Source organism: Physella acuta, unplaced genomic scaffold (assembly GCF_028476545.2).
Source record: "Physella acuta isolate Inbredline_101_S28 unplaced genomic scaffold, ASM2847654v3 ptg001690l, whole genome shotgun sequence".
Taxonomy (NCBI): domain Eukaryota; kingdom Metazoa; phylum Mollusca; class Gastropoda; family Physidae; genus Physella; species Physella acuta.
The window spans coordinates 85,209-111,026 of NW_026733203.1; the positions used below are offsets into that span (position 1 = coordinate 85,209).

At 35.0% G+C, this 25,818-nt stretch overlaps 1 protein-coding gene across 2 annotated transcripts; it reads right to left on the bottom strand.

Annotated features, from left to right (window-relative positions):
- Nucleotides 1-2,227: 2,227 nt before the first annotated feature.
- Nucleotides 2,228-20,669, bottom strand: LOC131929901 (uncharacterized). Of its 2 annotated transcripts, XM_059286281.1 has the most exons (6): nt 20,570-20,669; nt 18,763-18,858; nt 18,404-18,639; nt 16,318-16,540; nt 4,748-4,828; nt 2,228-2,817 (listed from the first exon to the last, which is right to left on the bottom strand). In XM_059286281.1, the coding sequence occupies exons 2-6, from the start codon at nt 18,803-18,805 to the stop codon at nt 2,759-2,761; spliced, it is 642 nt and encodes a 213-aa protein (XP_059142264.1). In that variant the 5' UTR covers nt 18,806-18,858; nt 20,570-20,669; the 3' UTR covers nt 2,228-2,758. The 2 variants fall into 2 exon arrangements, with proteins under 2 accessions (XP_059142264.1, XP_059142265.1); XM_059286282.1 differs by lacking the exon at nt 4,748-4,828.
- Nucleotides 20,670-25,818: the final 5,149 nt, after the last annotated feature.

The window sequence follows — 25,818 nt, forward strand, 5'->3', positions numbered from 1 at the left end:
TTCGGACAGTTCTACTTGACCGATACGATTCACAGTTGGCACGTGGGTCAAGACATGAAGACAATGCAATCTGAAACTAAATTTGACTTAATTGGATGCCTAATTAATTTTTTATGAATTAATAAAAATTTGGACCGAATTAGTAGGCATGTCTAGCCAACCACACCACACGCGTCATCACCTTCAATAGCTGCGCCATCACGTAATGGCTGCGTTCAAAAACCATTGCGCGCCTACTGAACGTGATGTTCAGTAGGCGCGCAATGGTTTTTAGTCATGTAACTCTATTGTAAAAAAAACATGTAAAGTACTGAAAAAAAAATTCATAAAAAACGTTTTAATAACAAGCTTTTATGTAATGATGCACTAAAAAGTAGAAAATAAATTATAGACTACTATTTAAATAACTATAAAGAAAAGCATGGGTGTCTTCCTTAACATTAGTAAAGGTATCCAATAGATACTAAAGTGACCCACGCTTTTCTTTATAGTTATTTAAATAGTAGTCTATAATTTATTTTCTACTTTTTAGTGCATCATTACATAAAAGCTTGTTATTAAAACGTTTTTTATGAATTTTTTTTGTATACTGGAAAGGTTAGATTGAAGATTAAGCTACAATTAACGTATTTCTATACTAAAACATTGTACTTTTTCATTAGCTATAAATTATTCACAACTAAATATTACCATATTGAGTATACTGATTAAGATACATTTAGATTTCTGCGTTCTCAGCTTTTTCACTGATATCAGACAAAATATTAGAGACAAAATATCTCAAATACAAAAGATCTCACGGAATAAAGATTTCGAATACATAATGAATTCACATAATATGCTACTCGCACTGTTTGATGATATAAGCACTGTGTGATGATACAAGCACTGTATGATGATACTAGCACTATGTGATGATACAAGCACTGTGTGATGATACAAGCACTGTTTGATGATACAAGCACTGTGTGATGAATATGATACAAGCACTGTGTGTTGATACAAGCACTGTGTGATCATACAAGCGATGTGTGATGGTACTTTATGATAATATAAGCACTGTGTGATGATACAAGAACTATGTGATGATACAAGCACTATGTGATGATACAAGCACTATGTGATGATACAAGCACTGTGTGATGATACAAGCAGTGTGTGATGATACTGTATGATGATACATGCACTGTGCGATGATACAAGCACTATGTGATGATACAAGCACTGTGCAATGATATAAGATCTGTGATGATACAAGCACTATGTGATGATACAAGCACTATGTGATGATACAAGCACTGTGTGATGATACTAACACTATGTGATGATACAAGCACTGTGTGATGATACAAGCACTGTTTGATGATACAAGCACTGTGTGATGAATATGATACAAGCACTGTGTGTTGATACAAGCACTGTGTGATCATACAAGCGATGTGTGATGGTACTTTATGATAATATAAGCACTGTGTGATGATACAAGAACTCTGTGATGATACAAGCACTATGTGATGATACAAGCACTATGTGATGATACAAGCACTGTGTGATGATACTGTATGATGATACATGCACTGTGCGATGATACAAGCACTATGTGATGATACAAGCACTGTGCAATGATATAAGATCTGTGATGATACAAGCACTATGTGATGATATAAGCACTATGTGATGATACAAGCACTATGTGATGATACAAGCACTATGTGATGATATAAGCACTATGTGATGATACAAGCACTATGTGATGATACAAGCACTATGTGATGATATAAGCACTGTGTGATGGTACAAGCACTGTGTGACGATACAAGCACTGTGTGATGATACAAGATATGTGATGATACAAAGTACTGTTTGATGATACAAGGGCTGTGTGATGATACAAGAGCTGTGTGATGATACAAGATCTGTAATGATACAAAGTACTGAGAACAAGAAACTTAAGACAACTAAAACTATTTAACATAGAACAAAGGCATAATTTGAACATTTTTAAAAATTAGAAATATTGCTAGTAGTCTTTTTAAAATAATAAAATTCATTATTTTATTTCTTTAATTAAGATTTAATATTTTCAGTTTTTTAAACTAAATTAAAGTGGTAAATTGTTAACAGAATGCATTAAATATAAAACACATAAAAACTGAAAACAAAAGAAGTCAACAATAATTACATACATTAAAGTAAAAGACAGACAATACTGATTTTTTATTGGAATCACAGAAGTTTATTTCGGAATTTTACTGTAAGTTTCCTTTCAACATTAGCTCAGTTTTACACTATAAATACAATATAAAGTACATTTTTTAGCTATTCGTTTCTTTGCATCTACAAATTCATAAAATGTAAGCAATTAAAATATAGCTTACAGGTATAAAATATAACTTACAGGTGCGAGTTTTCAATTTTAACTTTACTAGTTACTTCAAAATTAAATGGGTAAGTAAAATCAAAAAATTAAATGAACTAAAGAAGATGGTTTTTTTAATCTGTTTTAAATATTGTTTTAGTTCTTAACATTACAAATTCATTTCCTGTCATTGAAATGTGAATTTTTAACAACCCATTCCACAAAAGTGGTTTTTTGTATTAAATAATACATGAAATACTGCATGTATGTATTTAACATCTTAAACTAATATTTATATACACATTTTTTTGCAATCGAGTTTTAAAAATAGATATCGTTTATAACACAGCGTTGTGTGTGCAAACTTCACGGACATGAAGCTCTTCTCAAAAATTAGGATTAACCGATACATTTAGCCAGAGCAACTGAAACCACTGCTCCAGTTGCGACGATCCATCCTGTAAAATATGTAAACATAGCAATATATAAATAAACATAGCAATATATAAATAGTCCCGAACTAGGGTTTTACTCGATAATGTCTTTTCAAGAAAACTCCAAATTGTTTGGCCCAAAGTATTTTTTAAAGGATTATTTTGCTCTATTTAAATTTTATTAAGCTTACGCAAGCCCGGGGGTGGGAGAGGGGGGGGGGGAACTTACTCTCACGGTCTATTGCCCGAATATACGGCAGCGCATTTTGGCAATCGCCAAAAAGCGATCAGTGCAAGGGAAAAAAACTCGAAAAAATAATATAAATACATTTTTAATTTAATACAACATCACATAGAGTTTTTTGTTCATTTCCATGAATGAAAAAATAATTTTTTTCTCAAGCGTAACGTTATTTTGAACAGCTTTTTTTTTTTTGCTTTTAGAATCGTTTTTAAGCATTTAAAACTGGATATGTTTTTAAAAATCAGAAAAATATATTTGCAAATAAGTTTTCTAAAAAAAAAATGTTTTAGAACGCTTGCCTCTGAGACTGTATGATACATACAATTTGATCAGTATTATAATTTTCTGAATTTATAATTTATTTCCATTCTTTATTTACGATCAATTGTAGCTAGTTTAGATGAGACTTTTATTTGCAAAATTCAGTTAATTATTGATTTTATCACATCTATCTTCATGTTTAGCAAATGGCTCAACGTTTGATTCAATCTGTGTGCTTATAAAGCAAGATTATAAAGCAAGATTAGAAAAGCAAGATTATAAAGCTAGAATAGAAAGCAAGATTATAAAGCAATATTATAAAGCAAGATTATGAAGCAAGATTATAAAGCAATATTATAAATCAAGGTTATAAATCAAAATTATAAATGAAGATTATCAGCAAGATTATAAAGCAGGAATATAGAGCAAGATTATAAAGCAAGAATATTTTTCGGAAGCTCAATTTAAGATTATATGTTCTACTGCACATTTTTATTGTCGATCTTCTAGTGTGTACTATGAAATTACCGGCATATATAACACGGCGCAAACCGATTTTAATACAAGGGCCTGCCTCTCTAGATATAACCGAACACCTACAGTTTTGTAGGCTTCCAATTATACACTTATAATCAAAGCAGATTTGATGCGTGATTTTTCCGAGTGCTGTATGAGGGATCTCAATAGGGCTTGCCAGTCTCGTGCTCTCTCGCTAAAAATTCGAAGTCACGTTGGCCAGGGAGACATAACTTATCAAACTAAAATAATAATTGTGAACATGTTTCCCATTGATAACAAAGACATTGCTCCTTTTTTTTCTAGGCCTCGCTTCAAGAGTATTTAAAATGCAACAATTATAAACATTTTACTAAGAAAAAGTCAAAATAAAGTACGGGTAAGCCTAGGTCAGGGTTCGGCAACCTTTTGGGACGGAAGAGCCAAAAGTTACAATTTACCATATTTCACAGTTTTTAAAGAGCCACAATCATTTTTATTTCAATATTATGATATCTGATTAAATATATATATATATATATATATATATATATATATATATATATATATATATATATATATATATATATATATATATATATACATTACATTAAAAATAAATAGCTTAAAATATGAAATAATATTTATTTATATAAAAACTGACACATGTTTCGCACAAAACATATTAAAGTTTAGCAAGCTCTGCTCGAAATTAGAAACTTTACATGGTCATTATATCTATATCGTTAATTACCGAGTATTGTAGACTAATATTTTTATGAGTTAAAAAAAAATTAATTAAAAACAAAGCTGTTCGGAAAATGGTCTTTGTGAAATCGTTCATCGGTCAATTTCTTTTTTCTGGACATTAGTTACAGACTACATTTGGTTAAAGTATAAGTATTAATTTTACCATCTTTAATGCAAATGAAATAATTAAAGAGCATTCCATACCTGAAATAACATGAGCGCTTGTCCCCTTTTGAGTGCTGGGGAGACGGTTTGTATTTGTATTTGGAATTGGTTCCCAAAAATCTGTTGATGTATATTGGAATAAGTATTAGAATATATTTATATAACCCTTTATACATACATATATATATATATATACTAGGCATACTGCCTAGCTTCGCTTAGGTTTTTAAAAAACATTTGAGAATTCGAATACTTAATTATTTAGCGATGGATTGGGTATGGAGTGCTTCAATTTAAACAGTAATGCTAACTTTAGAAAAATGTTTTTGTTTGTTATTTAAATTCCGTTCTCAGAGAAGTATTGGAAAGTACGCAATGTATAACCAAAATGGAATTAAAACTACACAGGTTCCATGAACAGTATATCTCATAGTTTATATTACATTGCCTTTTGAAATTTTTAGATTTATTTAATTAGAATACGTAACTGAATTAACAACTTAATTTTGTACTAAAACAAATGCTATATTTCGTCATTTTCTGTTTCTGTTTAAAATAGTATACAATTATTTGAAAAATAATAATTTTTAAAAACGTTACCTCCCTTGAAAACTGAACGTATGACGAATGTCATTGTTTACTTATATAGTTTGCTTATATAAGAAATTACGATATATGAACATATTTAACGACTATAATGGCTGTTTCCGACGGGAATAAAGTTTTTTTGTTACCCTCCAGGGTCGTAATAGAGCTCATATAAAGAGAATTTCACTCGCGGGTACGTTTTAGCCCTCGTCGAGGGCTTTGAGTGTAACCGACAGTTTTCCCTAATGGTCAAGCCATTGACCTAAGAGTATGCAAAAAATTAGCCAGATATACTGAGTTTAAGTACCCTAAAGTCTGCGTTGAAATGACCCTCTGTTTTTCCCATAAAATACAAATATTATATAGGGAAATACAACTGGTCAGTTTTGACCCCTTTACGAAGTTTTCCCAGATATGCCGAGTTTTTTGTGACACCCCTAGGTGTTCTTCTACCACCTCACAAAATATCAAGGGGTGTCGTCGGAGGAATTTTTTTTTCGTAATATAGTCCATATAAGGTGCCGGTCAGTCGAGGTCAGTTTTGACCCTGACCTTAGACTTTTCTGCAAACCTTCACCGGCCATCGTGTTCTATAGCCCCAAGGCACCATCGTGCCAAATTTGACGCGCCTGCGGCGCCGGGAAGTGCCCTGTCGGGCACCCGACCACTTTGCTTTATATATATATATATATATATATATATATATATATATATATATATATATATATATATATATATATATATATATATATATATATATATATATACTAGCGTACTAGCGTCTCCCGCGCGTTGCCGCGGGGATAGAAGAAAGTCAGACGAAATATATTAAAAGGATATCACCAATGCATTACCAATTATATGTTCTTAGACGCGTGACCTTGTTTTCGAAAGCTGTGTTATTTAAATGTAAACAATGCTTGCGCTTGGATAATAATTATCGGGACTCGGGTTTTCCTACACTACCTCATGAAAACCTTGAGTGTACATTAATCACTCACCGAAATAATGAGGTAGAACACACTTCGGTGACCACCCATGTGTCAGGGACGTAGAGGGGCGCTCTCAGGAGCCCGCCACTCCCCCGATTACACTACCGTATAGGCGCAGCGTACTGCCCCTGGCTCCTTAAAACTAACAGGCGCCATCGTGCTCATAGGATAACCCAGCGTGCCAATAGCATCCTGTAAATAATGATGCAGATTTCGTCATTCGCTAAAGTGACACAAATGAACAGAAATTTTTTCTTTATCACGTAAAAAAATTATTTGACGTGTTTTAAATATCAGTGTGACTGATGCAATATGCTAGCGTTACTAATGGTCTATTATTAGATGCTCGATCTCAATTTCTGACTGGATTGTCTAATAATAGATGCTTATTGCATCATTCGCAAAGTGACGAAACTCTACAGTAGGCTCCTCATATTCAAAAAGTTATTTTTTCATCTTTCGCAAGGTGACGAAACTGTACAGAAGGATTTCCTCGCGTTACAAAGTTATTTTTAGAAGCCTGTAGTAGTTTTACCGCTGAATATAGTAGTACTACTTACTCGCTATGCAGGACGCTCGATTAACGGAAGTCAAGTGCCAACATAGTCGCTCTAATACTCTGGGCGCCAAACCGTGTATTGACGAAAGTTGTACCCTGTATGGCGCCGCCCATAAGAAACTTTAGTTTTCTTTTACGCAGAAATATTCTCGGGAGTATTCTCATCTACTCCCTAAAGTTTCATGATACTCGGATGAACCGCATCCGAGTTTTATTTTTTATAAACCGTGTATAGAGAAAGAAAAAAATCGCTCCCCCACCCTGGGGCGCCGCCCTTGCAATATTAAACAATATTTTTTTTTACAGAACCCTACCATTGAGTGATCTAATCATCTCCCCAAAGTTTCATGGTACACGGATGAACGGTGTGAAACCGAAATTTTATAAACCTTATATAGAGAAAAATCTCAGCCTCCCGTGGCGCCGCCCTTGCGAAATTAAAAATGATTTTTACAGAATCCTTCCCTAGAGTTTTATAATGAACTCCATAAAGTTTCATGCCTATCTGATAAACGATGTCACTGCAATTCACTTTTATTATTTTTATATACCGTAAATAGAGAAAAATCGGACCCTCCCGTGGCGCCGCCCTTGCAAAATTAAATTTTTTTTCACAGAACATTTCCCTAGAGTGGTATAATTAACTCCCTAAAGCAGTGTTTCCCAACCTTTTTCGAGTGGCGACCCCCTTTTATAAAAATTAAGTGACCCGCGACCCCCCATAGAATTAAAAAGCCGAAATTATTATGGAAATCAATAAGCACTAAAATAAGATTTTTTGGTAGACTTTCAATATGAATTACTGTTGATAACTGTTTTAATACCATGAGTAAAATTGCATACTATTCACTAAACATTCGCGGTTAATTTTCTTTTAAGTATTTTTTTTTGTTAACGCTAACATATGTCATTATCATTATCTTAATTTTGTTTTTAATCGAAAAATAGTGTTGAAAATCTATTATCTAAAAGTCAATCAATTTTACGTTTCGGAATGAATGGTGAATACTACACAAAATTGAGTGTGCAGTTTTTTATCTTACGCGGAATCATTCTACAAATCAAAGAATTCATCTTGTAATTCATCGTGAATGCTGGCAACATCGAGGGAAGAAGAGAATGGGTAATGCGTAAATGCAGATTCTTTTTTTTCAGCTCAGAGAAATAGCGCTGCAGTTCGTTTTCAAGAGATTCAAGATGCCCAGAAATTTCTTCTTTCAAAATTTTAATAATCTCACAATTAGATTCATCTACCACACTGCAGAGTTTCTCAAATTTACAATATTTCCAAGATTTATTTTCTTTGCCGATTTTGCAGCTTTGATAAAATGCCCCGTAAAATGCCCCGAGATAATCATGGAAAGTGATAATATTCGTTCATTTTCCCTGAAGCTTCAGGTTAAGCTTATCTTGATGCTCAAACACATCTGCTAGGTATGATACTCTCTCCAACCACTCTATGTCGTTTTAAGTATACCAAAAGGTCTTGTTTCCTTTGCATTTCCAAGAACAATTTGATTTCAGATTTCAATTAAAAAACACGATTCACAACAATTCTTTTTTACAGCCAGCGCACTGTAGTGTAGAAGAGCAGAACCTTGTGATCTATATTAATGTTTTTGCTCAGTTCTTTGAAGGCTCCAGATTTTATATAATTTACCACTTATACCAGCAATGGAGTCTTGATGTCGATTGGTGAGGGTAGTGGTTAGGGAGCGAAATCTTTTCTGCTTTCTGAAAGCCCGATTTTTACCTAAACATAGATGGTGCACCATCCGCACAAGCCCTCACAGCCGTTTTAACCCATTTTAATCATCCAATTTTTAAAAAAATATTTATTTTCTCCATGCTATCTTCACAAAAGAGCAACTCTTCTTTGCTATCATCTGAATGAATATAGACAAAGACTAGCAACTGCGAACACGAACTAACGACTGTTGATTTATCAACTTGAAAAGCAAACAATGGTGAAAGCTTAATTTCAATAAAAATGTGTTATTTAACATCTACGGACATATAAGAATTAACTTCACGATCTTCAACATGCAGCGTTTGATGAGATTTTCTCCTATTGTGTTGTTTTTTTTTTGCTTGACATTTTCTGTCGCGACTTCATGTGATGCTTGCACTAATGCTGTGTTTTCTTGGTGAAAACGTTCTGTTCGATCAAGTCTCTGACGTTTGCAACTAGCTTCATACCGACGAAAGAACTCCATATCTTTTTTGGTGTGTTTCGAATGACTCGTCTCAAATGAGGTTTTAGTTTTGAAGATTTCATAAACTCGTGACTGAGAACAACTTTGTACAGTACGCTTTGCTTCTTCTCTATTTCCTTTCCAGTGATGTTAGTAAAGCCGAATTTCAAAAATTCTTCTAAATATTTATGTTTTGTTTCAAATTACTAAGGTTTAGTATACCAGTTGGCGACCCCCCAGAAAGCCTTTCGCGACCCCCAGGGGGGTCGCGACCCCCAGATTGGGAACCCGTGCCCTAAAGTGTCATGACTATCGGATGAACGATGCTAAACCAAAATCTACTTTTATTTTTATAAACCGTATATAGAAGAAAAGCAAATCGCGCCCCTGCGAATTTGAAATATTTTTTTTTCGCAGAAACCTCCCCAGGAATATTTTCAACAACTTCCCAAAGTTTCATGCCTATCGGATGAACGGTGTCACTTCAATTCACTTTTATTATTTTTATATACCGCATATCGAGAAAAAATGGACCCTCCCGTGGCGCCGCCCTTGCGAAATTAAAAATGATTTTTTTACAGAACCCTTCCCTAGAGTGGTATAATGAACTCCCTAAAGTCTCATGACTATCGGATTAATGATGCTAAACCAAAATCGACTTTTATTTTTATATACCGTATATAGAAAAAAAGTTGTACCCTATATGGCGCTGCCCATAAGAAACTTTAGTTTTTTTTTCGCAGAAAAATTCTTGGGAGTATTCTCATCTACTCCCTAAAGTTTCATGGCACTCAGATGAACCGCATCCGAGTTTTATTTTTTATATACCGTATATAGAGAAAAAACGCCGCCCTTGCAATATTAAACATTTTTTTGCAGAACCCTACCATTGAGTGATCTAATCATCTCCCCAAAGTTTCATGGTACACGGATGAACGGTGTGAAAGCGAAATAGACTTTTATTTTTATAAACCGTATATAGAGAAAAATCGCAGCCTCCTGTGGCGCCGCCCTTGCGAAATTAAAAGTATTTTTTTACAGAATCATTCCCTAGAGTTTTATAATGAAGTCCCCAAAGTTTCATGCCTATCGGATGAACGGTGTCACTGCAATTCACTTTTATTATTTTTATATACCGTATATAGAGAAAAATCGGACCCTCCGGTGGCGCCGCCCTTGCAAAATTAAACATTATTTTTTTTTACAGAACCCTTCCCTAGAGTAATGAACTCCCCAAAGTCTCATGGCTATAGAATGAACGATGCCAAACCAAAATCGACTTTTATTTTTATATACCGTATATAGAAAAAAACAAATCGCGCCCTGTCGGGGCGCCACCCCTGCGAATTTGAAATATTTTTTGCGCAAAAACCTCCCCAGGAGTATTCTCAACATCTTACCAAAGTTAATGTACACTCAAGGTTTTCATGCGGTAGTGTAGGTAAACCCGTGTCCTGATATTTATGATCCAAGCGCAGGCATTGTTTACATTTAAATAACTCATTTTTAGAAAAGATGGTCACGCGTCTAAGAACATATAATTATAATTGATAACGCGTTGGTGAAATCCTATTTTATTTCGTCAAACTTTCTTCTATCCTCGCGGCAACGCGCGGGGTTCGGGTACGCTAGTATATCTATATATCTATATATCTATATATCTATCTATCTATCTATCTATCTGTCTGTCTGTCTGTCTGTCTGTCTGTCTGTCTGTCTGTCTGTCTGTCTGTCTGTCTGTCTGTCTGTCTGTCTGTCTGTCTGTCTGTCTGTCTGTCTGTCTGTCTGTCTGTCTGTCTGTCTGTCTGTCTGTCTGTCTGTCTGTCTGTCTGTCTGTCTGTCTGTCTGTCTGTCTGTCTGTCTGTCTGTCTGTCTGTCTGTCTGTCTGTCTGTCTGTCTGTCTGTCTGTCTGTCTGTCTGTCTGTCTGTCTGTCTGTCTGTCTGTCTGTCTGTCTGTCTGTCTGTCTGTCTGTCTGTCTGTCTGTCTGTCTGTCTGTCTGTCTGTCTGTCTGTCTGTCTGTCTGTCTGTCTGTCTGTCTGTCTGTCTGTCTGTCTGTCTGTCTGTCTGTCTGTCTGTCTGTCTGTCTGTCTGTCTGTCTGTCTGTCTGTCTGTCTGTCTGTCTGTCTGTCTGTCTGTCTGTCTGTCTGTCTGTCTGTCTGTCTGTCTGTCTGTCTGTCTGTCTGTCTGTCTGTCTGTCTGTCTGTCTGTCTGTCTGTCTGTCTGTCTGTCTGTCTGTCTGTCTGTCTGTCTGTCTGTCTGTCTGTCTGTCTGTCTGTCTGTCTGTCTGTCTGTCTGTCTGTCTGTCTGTCTGTCTGTCTGTCTGTCTGTCTGTCTGTCTGTCTGTCTGTCTGTCTGTCTGTCTGTCTGTCTGTCTGTCTGTCTGTCTGTCTGTCTGTCTGTCTGTCTGTCTGTCTGTCTGTCTGTCTGTCTGTCTGTCTGTCTGTCTGTCTGTCTGTCTGTCTGTCTGTCTGTCTGTCTGTCTGTCTATCTATCTATCTATTTATCTATCTATCTATCTATCTATCTATCTATCTATCTATCTATCTATCTATCTATCTATCTATCTATCTATCTATCTATCTATCTATCTATCTATCTATCTATCTATCTATCTATCTATCTATCTATCTATCTATCTATCTATCTATCTATCTATCTATCTATCTATCTATCTATCTATCTATCTATCTATCTATCTATCTATCTATCTATCTATCTATCTATCTATCTATCTATCTATCTATCTATCTATCTATCTATCTATCTATCTATCTATCTATCTATCTATCTATCTATCTATCTATCTATCTATCTATCTATCTATCTATCTATCTATCTATCTATCTATCTATCTATCTATCTATCTATCTATCTATCTATCTATCTATCTATCTATCTATCTATCTATCTATCTATCTATCTATCTATCTATCTATCTATCTATCTATCTATCTATCTATCTATCTATCTATCTATCTATCTATCTATCTATCTATCTATCTATCTATCTATCTATCTATCTATCTATCTATCTATCTATCTATCTATCTATCTATCTATCTATCTATCTATCTATCTATCTATCTATCTATCTATCTATCTATCTATCTATCTATCTATCTATCTATCTATCTATCTATCTATCTATCTATCTATCTATCTATCTATCTATCTATCTATCTATCTATCTATCTATCTATCTATCTATCTATCTATCTATCTATCTATCTATCTATCTATCTATCTATCTATCTATCTATCTATCTATCTATCTATCTATCTATCTATCTATCTATCTATCTATCTATCTATCTATCTATCTATCTATCTATCTATCTATCTATCTATCTATCTATCTATCTATCTATCTATCTATCTATCTATCTATCTATCTATCTATCTATCTATCTATCTATCTATCTATCTATCTATCTATCTATCTATCTATATATATATATATATATATATATATATATATATATATTGATAAATGTATATATATATATATCCATAATATATATATTACGGTCAAAGCCCGAAGTGCGGCCAAAGCACGCACTGGCCGGTTATGTGCGCATTGGCCGGCTCTCTTGGCCAAAGCCCGAAGAGCTTAGCACTGAGAACGTATTTTGTACATTGGCCGGCCAATGCGCGCACTGGCTGGGACGTACTGGCCAAAATCTGAAGCGCTTAAACTTGACAGCGTATTTCGTACAATGGCCGGCCAATGTGCGCACTGGCCGGGATGTTCTGGCCAATGTCCTATCTTGACTAAGCTGTGATCGCTTTTTCATTATTCTCGGTGCGGTTTTATTATGAGTAACGTATTGTTTGGCTCTTGTTTATATAGCATTCTATATGCAGTGCGACATAGACCAAGAGAACCGTCAGACCAAGAGACAGACATAGCAGAACAAAAATCTAAACCCTTATTAGTTTCCATGTATGGGCTACTACTGTGTGTGATATCGTCCTACATGATGATGAGGTGAGACAATCATCAAAGAACAAAATCCAAGACAGTCGGCGTCACCGACCACGTGCAATAAGACAGAACGTTCGATGCTACACTGGTAAGGAATCCAGCAAATCGCCATATGACTCCTTGTTTGGGTGCCAAACAAAAACCTACCAAGAGAGGCTCTAGATAATTTAGTTACTGTGGAAGATCTTGAGAACATTGAACAAGAAATGGAGGTTTCCATAAATGCAACGACATCCTCAGCTAACACATCTGCTGCCGTGGCGGAACGTCCAGAGCAGTTGCGTGGCCAATAGGTTCTGTGTAGTATGTGAAAAATAATGTAGTGCAGCCCATTCTTGTGGATCCTGTAGCAATGATGTTCATGCAATTTTCGGAATAGCTAATATGCAGACGAAGGGTACGGAGGGAACATTACTTGCAGATTATGATACCATAAACAAGAAATCATGAACAACGGGTCAGCAGCTCATACTAGCTTGCAAACTCAAGGTTTTCAACAAACTCAACAAAATCAGATACACAATTTAAACTAAAGTGGGAGAATGTTCACATCCGTATACCAGATGTTGATAACGGTCTCGGTAATTCACGACGCGGTATTGCAGTTGTCATGGGCGTCGCGGGCACTTTCTACAAGCTAGGAATGGAACATGGTATTCCAAAACAATGGTATGCTAGAAATGAGTTTTTAATTCTTCACGAAAAACTGCTCTTATTGTCGTCCGTTGCTACTGAGGAAAAATCATTACGAACCATCGCATCTTCATAATCACTGACCGGCGGCAAAGACTACACTCGCTGCAATTACAGTACGTCCTGGCCAGTGCGCGCATTGGTCGGCCAATGTACGAAATACGTTCTCAGTGTAAAGCTCTTCGGAATTTGGCCAAGAGAGCCGGCCATGCATTTCGGGCTTTGACCGTAACATATGTATGTAGGCCTATATATACATATATATATATATATATATATATATATATATATATATATATATATATATATATATATATATATATTATATATATATATATATATATATATATATATATATATATATATATATATATATATATATATATATTGTATTTGCATTTATTTGTATATAAAGATACTTATATACATATACATACAATTGTAAACGCATATATACTCACAAATGGAGTTATAATTAAGTTTTACAGATATGCATATATTTGTATATAAAGCACGTATATACATATACGAGAAAAATGGCCCGTTGAGGAAGGATACACCGGGCGCTAGGTTGATAGTGCTGTCTCTTTTCTCTAAACTAAAACCAACCCATCCCCCACACACACCTACCCCCAACCCCCAACCCCACCCCCCACCCACCCCACACACCCCACCCCCACCCCCACCCCAGCCACACCCACCCCCCACCCCCACCCCCCCCCCACCCCCCAGCCACACCCACCCACCCCCACCCCCACCCCCCAAAAAACATGTCTAACGTCCCATTCAACGAAATATAATTATATACTTTTTCCAGTGTCCGCCCCCTCCCCGAAAATTCTATCCCCGCCCCCGAAAATTTCAAGTACCCCCACCCCTCTCCGGGGAGGAAAAAGTCTGAAAGAAACACTGGTGTTGCGCTTAGCCACTACGCGAAGAATTGCATTAAAGAAATTGCGAGAAAACCACTTTTTAGATTAGACACAATAATTAGGTGTAACCCTCACTCAGTGGGGATGCTTTTACCCACTGAGGTGTTGTGGTTTAAGACGGGCTGACCCTGAGATTAAGTATACACCGACACCGACAGTTGTTGTCAAGTACTCGTTTATTTATAGCATCGAGCCATGACGGCGATGCAACACAAAACGAACTAGCCAAGATAGACCAAAAGATCCAAACAATCCAAAAGACCAAAATAGAAACAGAAAGAACTGTAGCCCTAAAACAAATGTAAAATAAAAAAGTTACATTCAGGACAACACCACGTGTAAGCTACAATATACACGGGTACAATAAATTATGTTTTCGGCCAGTACACAGTACTGCCAACAAGTACCAATAAGTAGTACTACAAAATAAATACTTAATTTAATACATCACCCTAACTAGTGTGCACATGCAGCACTAGCAGGAATACATAAGTAAGTATTTTAACAAACATAATTTAAATATCTACACTACCTTCATTAGGTCTACATCTTGGTCCACAGACAGCAGCATTGCGTGTGCGACACGACTAGGCACATGTCACATGACATGGAACACAGGTAATTTCGCTCACAAAAGCATAAAAAAACGTCAACAGTTCAGTTGCAGTCCCACAGGGGCCGCAACCCAATGAATAAAAACTTCATAGTTTTATCCCCCTTTGGCTGGTAACCATATTTGTTACATAGGCGTTAATTTTATTATAGAGTATCGATGAGGAAACCACCCCACCCCACCCCCCCCACCCCACACACACCACCCCCACCCCCACCCCCCACCCCCCACCCCCAACTCCCAAAAAAAACATGTCTACCGTCCCATTCAACGAAATATAATTATATACTTTTTCCAGTGTCCGCCCCCCTCCCCGAAAATTCTACCCCCGCCCCCGAAAATTTCAATTACCCCCACCCCTCTCCGGGGAGGAAAAAGTCTGAAAGAAACACTGGTGTCGCGCTTAGCCACTACCCGAAGAATTGCATTAAAGAAATTGCAAGAAAACCACTTTTTAGATTAGACACATTAATTGGGGGGGGGGCTCAGACGTTCTTACGCGGGGGTTGGGGCTTCGCCCCTACCTGAAGAATTATATGCAAGAAACTCTTCACGCAAACCATTTAGATTAGACAAAATTTCCTTTTTTTCAATGTTTACGCGAGAATCAATGACGTCATATTACTGTGTTCTACTCTATGCTAAATGTGTCGACGTCATATTTCGTTTTTCGAATTACTGTGCATGTTTTTATTTTGCTTGTGTTTTCTCTAGAGCGTTCTTGTCAGACAGAGCGTTCTTGTCAGACAAAGCGTTCTTGTCAGACAGACAGCGAAACTATTATTATAGATTATACAAATGTAAACACACGTGCCTTATATATATATATAAATATATATATATATATATATATATATATATATATATATATATATATATATATATATATATATATATATATATGTTTGTGTGTGTGTGTGTGTTTGTGTGGCTATATTCCGTCAAAGATAATTATCAGTTTTATAATGATCTTATACGAAATCTGTTCTTTTGCGTATGGTTATACTATAAGAACATCACTGAATGCAAACAATAGAATATTTTTTCGAACCTGGATAGTTTTTTGCGTGAAATATTGGGCTTTCTGCGATGATATGCGACTCTTCTACCTTGTTCTCTTTCCCTTCAATGAAAAGTATTTTCAGCCAATTATAGTTCCTCGGGTTGAAGGTAAAGTAGTATCGGTTGCCGCCAATGCTATTACACTGACACGCCAATGTCTCCAAATTAGGACAGTGTTCGTTGCTGTTACAGAATTCCCAAACGGTGCAGAGCTGCAAAAGTTTTGAAAATCAAAATAAATAAACGTTACACATTTAACAATGAAGTCTTAAAAGATCTGCAAAGTCCCTATAACCTGAGCTATCGACTGCAAGAAAAGAGACTCAAATTCCACCAGGAGCATTCCTTGGCCCTGATTACCTTATCTATATACTCAACATAGGCAGATGATATGTAGCTATGAAGTTTCTATTCCAGTATTACGTGATCCAATCTTCTCACGTCATCTTTTCTCAGAATTGTTATATCAGAGAAGATGAACTCCAACATATTTAAGTATTGCGCGTCAGTATGTTATGCGCCAATAGCCCATTGGATGCTATGAAGGCTATGGGGAGTTTCATCACACAAACCTCTGTGAAGCAAGCTATCCACATTTTGAACTGGTGTGATTTAAAGTTAAGGGGAACTACATCACGGAAACACAGGTGAAAGCAAGCTAACCACATCTTAGTTTGTGTGGTTTAAGGCTATTTTTATCACGGAAACCAAAGTGAGGCTAACTTTCCGTGTCGGAATTGGAATGGTTCGAATGCTACATCATGAAAACACAGGTCAAGCAAGCTATCCACCTCTGAACTGGTTCATCACGGATACATAGGTGTAGCAAACTAGCCACATCTGAATAGGTATGAAGCTTTTCATGTCCGAAAACCTAAATAAATCAAGCAAACAAAATACGTAGTGGTGTAGGAATGCTCTTTGACAATTTTTTCAACTAAATACTACTCAAAACAAACTATTAATTCTGCTTAGAATTCACATAAGAAATAACGTTATTACGTTATTAACCGTTTAATTACTTTTGGTTTTAATATATATTTTTTGTAATGAGAATTGATTACCTATTACACAGGAGTAGGCTTACGCCTCCTAAAAATATTATTCAGAAACATGAAAACTGCCTAAAAAGAAACAAATAACGTGTCTATAAGAATTATTTTCAAGTATATTTTGCAATGAAATGCTGATTTAAAAAAAATTAAAACCGTCAAAATACGTTCTATAGCGACGTAGGCCTATACCTTGATTTTTAGAAAATATCATTTAAAAGGTATGATCTCCCGTAGCATAAATCTCATAGATTTTTGTCCAATTTTGATGCGAATTATTCTGTTGCTATTTATTTGACGACAGGACAAATCGTCGCTATGTTTTGAAAATTCCTGAGCATTAACATTTCTATGTTATATATTATCCTTGAATGTATTCCTGACTTGGTTCATTTGTCTGAACGGATGTCTAATATTTGTCGATTATCTCGAAGGTAGGTCGCCGAAAAGTAAATGTCACAAAAATGAGATTTTAAAACTGAGTTATTGATTATTTTTTAAATCTTAAAATTTTCAAGAATTTTCAATAAAGAAACTGCTTTTACATGCACAAGCATATAAAATTGTAAAGTAAACTTAGATATTAATAAAAACCTAAATAAAGCATTTTCACTTCCAAATTGTTGGCTATGCATTGTTTGTTATTTAAATTGCGAGAACGCAATTTAAATAACAATTAATTAATTAATTAAATTATATAATTGGTTAATAATTTCTTGCTTTAAAGAATTACTACAAGAAGTCATTTTCTGCTTGAAAACAGTCGTTTGACGATTATTCAAATGCGATTATTCAAAGGATAGTACGGTTGTTTGAATCCGGGTCCAAGTCAGTAGAACGTCCCTGAGTCCACCCCGCTCTAATGGACACCCAACTAATGCTAGGGAAAGTAAAGGAGACTTGGCAAAATGCTGACCACACCTTTCCTTCGTGGGTCGAGGTCAAGAAACACATGAACTCTACTTCACCTACCCCTTTGATCGTTCAGTCAAAAGAGGATGCTTCACTAGACCGTTGACTTACCATGTCCCAATAGTTGCGAGATTGGCATCGCCTAAACTGGTGATTTGTTTTGCAGTAATAGACGTCGAGCCTGACGCATGAGTTAAAGCTTGCTGTGGCTTCTTTGAGCGGCTGCCAGAAGTACCCGAAAACTTTCCTGGTATGTAGACAATTATACTGGATACAGTCCACTTCAAAATCCACTATTACGGCGACATATGAATTGTTTTTCGGTTCGGTTTCGGAGTCGGCGTTTCCTGCAATATTACACATTCAAATCATGAAAATATATCCAATGCTTAGATGTCACCAATATTAGCAAACAGCCATTTTAAAAAAAATATGAAATATATTTTGCATTTAAGTAAGCGACAACTTACCAAGATGAAATAAAAGAAAAACCAACAACCATACAAGCATCATTGTTATCCAGAAATGTTTTGTAAAAAGCCAACGTTTGATAGCTCCACACTTATCTATGTAAAAAAAAAATACACAAAAAAACAATGAAATATTATCTATCTATCTATCTATCTGTCTACATATATAACGAGTTAAATGGCCCGGTTGAGGGAGCCTCTTCTGCCCGAGGGTTCGAACTAGCGACTTTTCGGTTTAGCGACCATGACCTTTACCGACTCGACCACGCAGACCAGTTAGTTTCATAAAAATCTGACTAATTAGTTTATAAATATCTTACCAGTTTAGTTTCACAAAGATCTTACCATTTAGTTTTACACATATCTGACTAGTTAATTTCATAAATGTCTGACCAATTAGTTTTATAAAGCTCTCACCAATTCACTTTAACAAAAATAAATCGCTTTGTTTGTTATACTCTCATTATCTTCTCAACCAACAGGCCTACTTGTTAGCAACAGGATTAATTATCGTGCTAATCTCCCAGCAATTATACCTGCTGCTAGATCTCTGGTTTCGTCCAGGTCAGGGTAACCCAGTGACGTAGCGATGTCGGGTGTCACCCGGTGCGGCACTTTATGGTGTCACCCCCCCCCCCCCTCAGAGGCGCAGCGACCCTTCCCTGGGAAAAACTTTCAAATTTTCGATTTGCACCCCACCCCCTCTAACTTTCGATTTGCACCCCCCTCTCACACTTTCGATTTGTACCCCCTCTCACACACTTTGGATTTGCACCCCCATCCCCTCAAACTTTCGATTTGCACCCCAAGTTTTTCTCTAAATATTTTGCTATATTTTGCCTTGCTGTCACCCCCCCCCCCCTAAATGGTGTCACCCAGTGCGCTTCGCACCCCCCCTCGCTACGCCTCTGGGGGCACCCCCACCCCCAGTGCAACCCAAACACCAGGGTTGTTCTGACGAGAAGGTTTGGTCCAAAGACGAGTAATGGTCTCGTACCAAAATTCACGCAATAACTTTGTCTTATAAGCAAACACCGTATAAACCGAGACTGACAGGTAAGGTGCTGTTAAAGTAACATTGTATGTTTAATACTGATTTCACTGTGTCGTATGCGTTATGGTACCCATTTGTCAAGTCTGTTTGAATCAATATATATATATATATATATATATATATATATATATATATATATATATATATATATATATATATATATATATATATATATATATATATATATATATATATATATATATATATATATATATATATATATATATATATATAAAATCATAATTATAATGGAAGTGGGTTGATGGATATACATTTACTGGTAGGTTAAATATCTTCAACACATTTCAATTCTTTAACTGACAAGATTTTATAATAATAAATAAGTTTTGTTTTATTTTCTTGTCTTAGGGCTTGTGAAAGCCCTAAGACTGTGAGTTTTTGATAATATATTCTGCATTTTAAATAGCTTCAAATACAATAAAAAAATTTTAAAAAGTAAAAGAAGTAGGTTGTGTAAATCAGATGATAGGCCAGGCAAGATGGTGTTTTGTACAGATCTACGACCTAGAAGACAGCTTATTAACGGCAATTAATGTTTGTTTAGGTCAGTTAGGAGTAATAAAACACAAGGTACTTTTTAGGCTTAATGCCAAAAAAAAATTAAAATAATGACAATGCGTGTGTTTATTTTCTAATTATATGCCGTTTGAAAAGCTTTTATATACAACGTTATTTATAACTGTTTTTTCGTTGTTTTTTTTTTGTTTTAAATAAACAGCTATCCCGTTTTACCTTAAACGTAATGAACATCTGTATTTACATTTGTGGCAGTTATAGATCTAGTTACCAGCTTTCACAACATGTCTATGCTTGTAGAAAGACAGTGTAGTTCAATGATAAATAAAACAACTGTATCCGTTCATAAGATAATTTGTGTGCAGTGTAAATATGGAACATAATTCGGGATTTCCCGTTTACCAGTAGAAGCGCAATTCAAGCAAAATATATACCGTGTGTAACAGCTGATAACATAATATTGAATCTTGAACGGTCTTCTTGTATTAAAAAAAAAACAGATCTATAAATCTTTAGAGATTATTTATATCGCAATTACAAACCATGATTTGTTAGTTTAACTTTTATGAAGGTTAACCCTGCTACCCATTTCAACATAATCTCAAGAGTTGGTGTGGTGTTTTAATTAGAATTTCTTCCAGCAGGCATCTCTTCCGGGTGGGGGGGGGGGGGGGGGGTTACGCCAGAAAATATACAGAAAATATATACTTTTAATAATGTCCGTCCCCCCGGAAATTTTAGTGCCCCCCACCCCGGGATAAAAACTCCTGGAAGAAACACTGGTTTTAATACAGGTTTTTATAGCGTTTCTAGTTTAAAGTATGTAACATTTACCTGTATAAAAGTGACCCCCTTAATTTTATATTACGGAAGTTTCGATATTTATACTGGACGGTGAGGTCGAAAGGTAGCGCGTTCGACTGATAACCCGAAACTCGCAAAGCTTGTGTCCCGGTTCAGAACCCACCCAGAACCTGATTCAAAGCAGGGGAAAGTAAATTCGGCTGATCACACAATACTTTCATATACTAAGGCAAGGATTCCCAACCTTTTTTTTTACTCTAGAGCACATTCTAAAATATCGGTAGGGTGGCGGGCACCACCTATTTTAAATCGACAAACTCCTTCCATAACTTATCATTTTCCCATAATTTATTTTCTTTTCGTATTTTCTTATAGTCATAATGTATTAGTAAATAATAAACAAAAATGTTTCAAAATAAAAAAAAAATATTTGGAATTTTTTTTCAAATTGCATACACACATAGAAATGTATTTACAAAACGTAAAGAAAGTAAACAAAACACAAAAGAACCGAAGTGAGCCGATGATCGCCGAAGCAATCAGAGTTATGTGCCTTGTGATTTGTCGCCTTCGGCGTTCATCGGATCAGTTCGTGGCGTTCGTTCAATTCGTTCACTTTGGGTTTTCTGCGTGTACAAGGTGTAATGTGCAAATGGCATTAGCCGTTCCAGGCTAGCGTAAATAGTGCAGTCTAGCTCGCCGCTAGACAAGTTGGGACAGGTATCGAACATATTTAATAAACCTAGGCAGTCAAAAAAAAAATTAAAACTGTAACAAAAGAATAAAAATAAATCATATTTTAAAATAATGTTTATGAACAAAATTCTGTCGAATAGTGAGAGGCGGGCACATACGAATCGTTCAGCGGGCGCCATGGCGCCCGCGGGCACAGGGTTGGAAACCTTAGTAACTAAGGTAACAGAAACAGGTGAGTTTTGCTTGACCGCCTGATTGGAAATATTACTTTACTTTCCTTACGTTACTTCGTTAATCATGAACGAATACTGTTTTAACTTTTGTTTTTGTGCTAAATTTTAACATGAAAGGTTATTTTTGCTTCACTTCTGTAAAGCGGCCATTGGTATTTCGGACACGATTGGTAAAGCAAAAAAATAATTCTAAAAATAATTAAAGATTTAATCACGCACCGTAGCTTCTTTTCAAGGGGCGAATATAATTTAATAATAGCTTCGAGCGGAAAAAAATAATATTAAATGTAGTTCGATGTAACTTATTGTATTATATTTATTTTAATTAACACAAAAGGTGTTGTGCTTGGCAACAGTGGCGCGCCATCACTTGTATATGTGTTATGTGGTCTTACTAAACTTCATCATTGAATTGCACAGAGAAAGAAAAAAAAAGCTAAAATCGATCGATTTCTAGAACGGAAGAAAAAAAGTTTTAAAACATTCTTTAAAGTTTAGTTAATTGAATAAAGCTATAATAAAAGCTCAATTATCTCCAATGAGCCATTTAAAAAATTGAAGGCAGTTATTTTAGAGGTACTTACAGTAAATTGGGAAGCAGTAGTTGAAACTTGCATCTCGTGACGTCAAGTGTTTTGTACCCAGTAACCTTTCAGCTTAACACAATGTTGATTTTATGCTAAAAGCAATTGTGTGTCTTTTTATTTGGACGGAAGATACTGCATGATGCTTTATTTTTAACTTCCTTTAAACTCATTAATTGTTTTTTAATTAAGCCTCCACACACCAGTGCTCATAAAACACAATCGAAATAAAAAAAAATTGTAAAATCAATGGTTCAAATAAAGCTTGGATTTATATAAGAAAAAAAGATATCCGTGTACTAGCCTTAGTCTATTGTTTTAAAAGAAAAAAGTTATTCTAAAAACTGTCGTGTTTATTAGAAAGCGTCACTTTCAAACATTTTACATGTAGTAGTTAGGATAATTCTCATTGGTACGTATGGTTTCTACATATACGTAAGTGAGTAAAACTTCCAATTTATTTAGACAATAAAATTTAGATTTTATTAATGCAATAATTAAGATATTACCTGAAAGTAAATAACATCAACTTGTATTTACATAAATAAACGGGACAAATAACTAAATAATGATTTTCCTACATAATAAATAAACTATCCAAATTTTTTTTTCAAAATGTTTTAAAATAGTTAAGATCAGTGGCGGAACTAGAAAAAATGGGCCACCCCGCAAAAAAATTTTTTGGGCCCCCAATTTATTATATATATATATATATATATATATATATATATATATATATATATATATATATATATATATATATATATATATATATATATATATGTATATATATATATATAAAAATATATATATATATATATATATATATATATATATATATATATATATATATATATATATATATATATATATATATATATGATTATATATATACAAACGCACAATACGAACATAGGATACTCATTTCTGGCCTAATAGGATTTTGAAAAAAATCAATCTATTCTAATCACAACAACTCACATGTGTGTGAGTGCAATGGTCTATTGTGAATATCTCTGTTTTTATTTATGTTTAAAACATGAAACGTTGTATAAGTAATGGTTTCTCGTATTAGGTTTATTTTTATGATTTTTTGTATTTATGTTATTAATTTTAACTTCATTTCATTTTTATACTATACGATTCTATAGTACTTATTTTTAGAAAGAATTATAATTAAGATAAGTAAAGTAATTGCTGTTTAATTTGATTATCACAAATCTATTAAAAGGGGCTTATGAGCACCCCTATTTGACTATTTGAAAAAGGGAAATAATTTATGGAAGTGATTTGAACGTTTGCCTATCTTTCACACTGCAGCTCATGTGTATATTTTAAAAAAATTTTTTACGCAACAGCATGTCTTAGCTACTATATAACATCACTACAGTATTAGATCTGTTATCTGTTTGTTATTTACAAAACCACTATCAAGGTGTCAGTGATAAAACTAATATATATATATATATATATATATATATATATATATATATATATATATATATATATATATATATATATATATATGTATATATATATATATAACACGCTATTAATCGTGTATTTATTTTAGACGTTTGCCTTGTTTTCTAGAACAGTGGTTATTTAACGTAAACAATGTCGGCACTTAATTTCTTGGATCTTAGTTGTTGGAGCGCTAGGTTGTCAACACTACCACCACTACGAGCCAGCTTAGTTGTTGAGGCGCTATTTATTGGCTTCTTGTAAGGCTAAGAGCGGGAGGGGAGGTCTGAGAAAGGAACTCAAAAGGGACAACAAAGCACCAATGTGCTTTTATCCATCAGTACCAAATTTGGGATGGTGTCAAAAAGCCGTCTCAATATCTAGCGGCCTCTCGCGCAATTGATGTTTTTTCAAAAGAATTTTGCCGACAACAGCGTGTGTTTGATTGTAGAAAAAAGAATGTACAAGAGCGTGGGATGGTGTCTATAGAATAAAGATACTCCAACCGCAGCTACAATATTCTTTTTTCAAAACAACCATCAGGTCAAAATTGCAAGAAAATTAATTTTAACTATAAAAAATTGATTATGGGCGGCTGTGGGCCCTCTAAACGGCGTGGGCTTCCCCCCCCCCCGCATTGCGGGGTCTGGCGGCACTGTAGTTCCGCCCCTATAAATTATAGAAATTTCATTTCGTTGGGGGGGGGGGGGGGGGCGGTAACATATTTTATGCCTGGAAGAAACTCTGCTCCCTGATGACCAGCCGCCCATGAAATGCTAATCGAACCGAGTGTTGATTTGGTGTATTAAGTTAACCTTACTTTGTATAATTGATTCGTGGTTTGGTATAGAAAATAGAACAATTTAAAACAAAAGATGATCCGTTTACTTCATTGCATCTTTTAATAACAGTTTTTGAAACGTTTGATTATTTTGTTATACGCAATATTTATTCCCTCTGCTGAATTTGTTTTTTTTTTTTAAAAACGTTAAATATCTGAATAAAGCAAGTCAAATTAGGAGTTCAGAAGGAATATTAAATTATGTTAACTTGTTTACAGTTAAAAAGTTTTCTGTTTTAATTAAATGCATGCTTGATTATCAGATCCAGATAACTTGTGAAATTGAGCAGTGTGAGTAGCTCAACATTACAGCTGATCAAACATAAGCGTTAACATTTCCAACTTTTGTCGACGAGAAAGTGACAGGTGAATCTTTTGCTTAGAAAATCAAGGACTTTCAGAAGCTTACGCATAAATTAAAAACAAAACAACAGTAGGCCTATTTTATTTTATAACATACTTTGTAAGATTATTATTTGAAAAAAAAGGACATTCTTATTCACAATATAGTAACATGTTCAGATACAAAGGATCGATGTATTTATGGTTTGTATATTCTGTGATATTTTCGCGTGTACATTCAAGAATCAACCAGCTGACTTTCAAACAATACAACAACTTACAACTTGATGGGTGCCAGCAGACGACTTCTTCAAGTAAAAGAGCGACACGCATCAGCAGCGCCGCCCAGTGTGGCCTTGACATCGACTGCACAGCTTTTAACTTCACGTCTGCTACGTCAACGTTAGTCACGTGTGCCGGAAGTCAAACCCAGAAGTTAAGTTTCTCAGTGGGTCAGAACATCATGTTGCTGAGGAGGAGAGTACTCACGCCTACAAACCC